The sequence below is a fragment of the Mytilus edulis genome, chromosome 3, assembly GCF_963676685.1.
Source record: "Mytilus edulis chromosome 3, xbMytEdul2.2, whole genome shotgun sequence".
In the NCBI taxonomy this organism is placed as follows: Eukaryota; Metazoa; Mollusca; class Bivalvia; order Mytilida; family Mytilidae; genus Mytilus; species Mytilus edulis.
This window is the reverse complement of record NC_092346.1, coordinates 54009402-54015401: the sequence shown is the minus strand read 5'-3', so window position 1 is coordinate 54015401 and position 6000 is coordinate 54009402. Positions and strand designations below refer to the sequence as shown.

Below are 6000 nucleotides of genomic sequence, written 5' to 3'. Positions count from 1 at the left end.
AAACGAAAGGGATACATGCATGTGGTGTTCGAAAGCTTGCAAATACAGCTAGCTATAACATTTTATGCGGAGGTTGGTTTTTTTTAAGTTAAATATGTTCATTATTTTTTCCCAATTTATTATTACAATTAAGAATAGAGTGGCGTATCATATGTATTTACATATTTTGAATAAATCTATTTATGTAACGGATTATATTTGTCACTTATACTGCGATTAAACGTATTGAAATTTTAAATATCTGACTATGTCACTTTATATGACGGAGTTGACCTGAAATTGAAAGATTCTTGTTTGCTTTTCCGACCCTCGACGACGGCTAAATATTTATTAGGATGTTCAATGCTCATGGTTTTAAGTCACATGAAGAGACCTTTTTCATTTCACAAAGAAGAGCAATTTTAAAGTAATAAATAAACTTAAAAGTATATGGAAATGGGATAGCAACTATAAAAGTTTAGTTGCTAGAATTAAATCCTTTATACGTGTTACCTATATCAATAATATTTGACAGTTGTGAATTATTTTGGATATCGTGTCAACTCTCACTGACCGTTTCCAACATTTTATATTTCCTGTACGAGTCTAATTCTTTTTTTATTGTCAATTTTAGTACAAATTTCATCTTTTAGAAAAGTAAAAGTAATATATAACTGATTCTGTCTTATTTATCTATATTCAAGTTTATTTCGAGTTAAGAATTAAGGAATAAAGGAGGAAGAGTAGCAAACTTTTTCTATATTTCGTTCTTTCTTCGCAATATTGTGCAATTTCCTATAATGTAAAAAAATGGCGCACTTCATTAACATCCCCCTTTTTAAACCCACTTCATTTAAAAAACATAGTCATAGGTTTATACATTTCCTTTTGTTTTTTTTTATATGTCCGTCCTTTTAATTCTTTTAGGATTAATTACATGATTGGTGTAGTATATTATTTAATAATTCTCAGACAATCATATTTGTTGTAATCATTTTTTTTTAAACTCCCACAACATTAATATGTATTACGAATATTCAACGAATTGTTCTGTGTAAACACCGATTAATATTCTTTATGGATTAATAATACAATTGCTACTTTAAATGCTGTAAAACCGTAAAGTTGATTATTAATCGTTTTGATGTTGAATAACCCTCCGTAATATAAATAATACGAAGCAGACATGCGCAACCACGTGATTCAATGCACGTTGAATACACAAAGTCAAAAATAGATTATCAATAACAGTTGTCGAGTAGTGTATTGGTGAAACGGTCTATTATTTTTGTGGTAGTGATTTTACCGTTAGTAATTAATGGTTGTTGGATTTAAAAAAAAATAACTGTTATATAAGACACATTTTGTCCTCTGAATATTTTATCGAATAAAGTTCAGTTTAAAGGTAGCTAGGCCACGATTTTCACGAGAATGTCAGAACCCGAGCATGTAGACAGTAGTTCTGAAGTACTTCTTAGAGGAGGAACCAAACCTAATAATTTAAATAATTTTTCAAAGGGAAGATCAACTGGTGCCATGGAAAAATATTCGCTAGACTATCAAAATTTGGAAATGGAATGTATAAGACTTCGGAAATACTTGTTTGGATTGACTGCAGTGGTTGTCGCAGGAGGACTTATTTTAGTGGTCACAATTTCTGTACTTTTTGGAAAACTCAGTCATGACTTAGTTCATCATTCACATCAGCCAAAAGTGGGAGAACAAATTGCAAAAATTCTAGAAACAGAGGAATTGTGTGTTCCTTGTGACAGTGTTAGACTAGGGCCTTCAGAAGACGAAGATAGAATGTTGGATGCTTTTATTCGCAGAAGTAAACCCACCGGTGAAGAATGTTGTGTTGAAAAACCAAAACAACTCTTAGCTGTCTTGGAATTGGTAAGTCAAACATATGTTGATTACGTATGTCTTTTTTTCTGTCTCACAGACACTGCATTGCACCATACAAGTGGTTCAGACAAAATTAGTATACGGTTCAATATCATACAATATATTGCGCAAACAAAAAATGGAATTATATATAAGTGCAATCTATTTCGTATGTTATATTCCCCTTTTTTTTATACAAATATACATATTTACTGTATAATATTAAAAAAAAACTTACGCTTCGGAAATATAAATTATATCTTTATGAAGTATTTTTTATGACAATGTGTAAATATTTGTAGTATAGTGTACTTTTTGTTTTTCCATACATCCCTACTTGTACTAAATAATTTAATGATGACTGCTTGAACAGTAACTCACTTCTGACATTTTATGACAGTGTGTCTTCTTCAGGCACACTTATGATTACATAGAAAGTACACTTGGATAGTTAGTTTCTAAACTCTTGTTGTATTTTTGTTTTACTAGTACTAAATAACAAGACACATTTTCCAATTGTATGTAAATTAATACATTTCTATCCTCGCATCTGTCGCACGACTAATTATGTACATATTTGTGTGTTGCCCTTTAGTCATTTTACTGTTATTCAGTGTTTACCGACTTCCTTAACAGATTTTGTTGACCTGAAATTTTTATATTTGTGTATTGCCAAAATAAGTGGTGATGTATATCAAAATTTTAATCTATTCAAAACATTAATTGTTAAAAGAAGATTGGGTCTACCTAGTATACAGTTTAAAAGCTACCGACAAAGAAATATTTACCTTTAATTCTAATGTGTTGCAAGCATGAACGTGTAAAAACAACCCCATGATATTGTACAGAAAAAATATGTGAAATATATATTTGAATGACAAAAAATAACCTACTGTATACCTATGCAAGATGTATGTTCATTTAAATGTTTTGAAAAATTAACAAAGAATGTAACGTAAAATTGATTCAATGAAATATAATATGTTTGATTTTTTATGTGCCCTTCCTGTGATTCTTTTGTCCTTTTCTACACAAATTTCGAAGATCTTTTTTAAATCGTTCTGTTTGTTTGAAATACCAACCCTAGCTGTCTGTTTGTTGTGCAACCGTCAATTTACGTTAAAAAAAAAGAAGAAATTTCCATTTTAAAACGTTTAATTCTTTACATTCATTATCATATTAACTAGTTTGTGCATATTTACACTGTGTATGGCAGATGTTTGCATTTCCAATCCGTTCTTTTTGGGTTTTTTTACTGATAGACCACCGATGTTCCTAGGGTGTAATATGATCTGAGTTTTTCTGCTTGACTTTGTTAAAAAAAAATTGTGTCATATCAGAAAAAAAACTCAACATTATAATTAAAATTGAATTTCAACTGCTTGTAAAAAGTAGGCTTCAGAACTCATAATTAAGTTTCACCACATCAAAAAGTACAAGGTAAAGCTATACATTGTACTCGAAATCATTAAGTGCATTGCCCTAAATATATGTATACTATAATTTGATGGATTTAACTACATGATGATACATCGAGGACTAATAAGTAACGGTACATATATGATATACACACATATATATATACGTACAAAAGTAGGTAATCGTGTGATAAAATGTACTTCAGTGGGCTAAACAGTGTATTTTTTTGTATAGTGAGTCCAACGATGTCCTTCATTATTTTCTATTCATAGGGAAAGTTTGGTCATTGTCTTACAGGATGGTTCTGACTTATGATGGACATTTAAAGGTTGGGCGAAAATTCATTCTGAACTTTTTGTTGATATGATTTATTTCCATTTGAATGTAATTTTTTCAATTTTCGGGAACTTTGTACTTTTCGGAGTAATGAGAAGTTGTGACCCTCTCAATGCAAAAAAAATTAATGGATATTCTCTGGACGTTTGGAACATATATATTTATATATTCCGCAACTTTAGAAACAAAAGTACTGGCGTCAGGATATCCCGGCGTTTCTTATATAATCCTCCACAGAATAAATATCATTATACTTAAACCTTGGACGTGTTCAACATTAAAATTCGGAATTCGTGACACATACACCCATACACTCATCCGGCTGTGTAGGATGTAAAAAGTAAATACATGGTATCTGGTCTGGTCAGAATGAGGAAATTCAATCCGAATCTTTTAGTAAGATGATTCCCTTACTCTCTATGTATTAATTAACCACGCTCTCTGTGCATTACAACCGGCGCATCAACTATTTTTGTAAGTGGTCCGTAGGTTTCCAGTTGAAAGAAAAACTTTATTCCAATATAAAAACATTCTATTCCCGTTGTCATTCTAAATTCCACGCCCTTCGTCCAGATCCATGTTCTTTGCGGAATCTTCCTTTTGGGTTTGTTGTAAACTTGTGCTCGTTCTGAATATGCACAGGATACTTGCCACTGATCATTAAGTATATTTAATCGCCAATCAATGAATAAGCCAAGACAATTTTTGAATAAGATTGATTTCTTATTAAGGTATTCTTTCTAAGGTAATTTTTCTTTATTATCTATATTATGTCAAATGCTGATGCACATATATGGGTACGAGACACCAACCAAACGACACGAAAGTTCAGTCATTGAGAAGTTTACGGTCTTCTGTATAAGAAATATAAAGTCTACAGTAAAAAGAAGATTGTATGTTTCCTATTTTAAGTTTTTTGTAAATGTCCTCTCACTTTCGTCTTCGTAAACTAATTATAAGTTAAAAACAAATACATTTATTGATTTGACTCAGTCGAAAGTTTATGACTTTGGCTGTGATGATGGCTCTCCCAATGCATTCAAATAAGTGTGAATATTGTTTTAAGCAATTAGCAAGTCAGATATGTTTATTGCAATCCATTTTATTTGAAAGGATTCATGACACAAGACGCACCTTAGTTTTCCTGGAGAGACTTGTACGTGGTCTTTTTTACCTCTTTTATCGATAGGCCATGCAAAGTATTATAATATCCAAAATTACCATGCACATTCATACATAATGTTTTGATATCTTCTACATATTACATATATTGTCACCCGCTGACATCTTCAAACACCAGTTTGAAAAATTAAGTTGGAGATACTTGAATGTCATTGTTTCTATCTTAAGGAAGTCACGTATACATCATACTTATTATTAAAAAAACTTTACAGATAAGCACGCCATTAAAAAATGAATGCAAAACTGAATATAAACGATCTCTTCTCAGAGGAGACTTTCATTTCTTATTATGCTTCGTTTCAAAATTAGCTGGGTTTATCCCAGTCGAAATATGCAAACAGACTGGATTATGAAACCCGGCAATTATACGAAAAATGACAGGATTTAGGGGGTAAACAGTCTCATGAGTGGGACAGTGGCCTAGCGACAACATTTTGTCAAAACACACACATACGAGATTACCATCTCGAAGTATTTGCTACAATTATATTAAAGAATTGTAGAGTGAATTGACTTATTGAAAAATAGAATTCATTTATTTTCATTAAACAACAAATGAAAAATAAACGTGGAAAACCCTATCGACCTTACATAACGTTGCAGATAACCGTTATAGTACCAGTCAAGATTCCCTTCATTATTCTTCTCCGTGGTTTGACAGAAGCAAATTGCCATCAAATAATACGCTTCGTTAACAAATAGATAATCAATGGAATCGTTTCTGGTAGCGTCAGTCAACATATATGTGATTGGAAATGATCGAATATTCCAAACAAAGAATCACAGATTTCTATTTAAACATAAAAATTGATTGATGATGAAATCATGTTGTTTTACCAGTGGAGTCAAGAGAATTCTACCTCACATCATAGACGTTAAAAACAAAGAGACCATTAAAACTATTGTATTCTGGTCAGAAAAGTCGATTTTCTCCCATCATAGAATCACAGAAACACAAAAACACTCAATACATGAAGAACCGAAGTTTTAAAATGGGAGATTTAGCTTTTTACACTTTCTCTTCATTTTCAAACACGTCTGATATCGAACATACGGTTAATTAAACAGAATTGGTTTAGAAAAGTAATCAAAGTTTAATTGAATTTTTGTGTATTGACTGCGTATGAAGTTTATTAAAATATCTCTGCTTGATATGAAAGGAAATTGGTATATTCAACCTAAAGTGAATTACGCCAC

The 6000-nt window shown here is 31.2% G+C and overlaps 1 protein-coding gene across 1 annotated transcript in view; it reads left to right on the top strand.

The window, feature by feature from the left end:
- Window positions 1-1208: 1208 nt before the first annotated feature.
- LOC139516856 (tumor necrosis factor ligand superfamily member 6-like) overlaps window positions 1209-6000 on the top strand; it is a 28599-nt gene continuing 23807 nt past the window's right edge. The window contains exon 1 of the mRNA XM_071307207.1: window positions 1209-1875. Coding sequence (XP_071163308.1) covers window positions 1411-1875 — 465 coding nt within the window. The 5' untranslated portion in view covers window positions 1209-1410. The remainder of the gene's footprint in view (window positions 1876-6000) is intronic.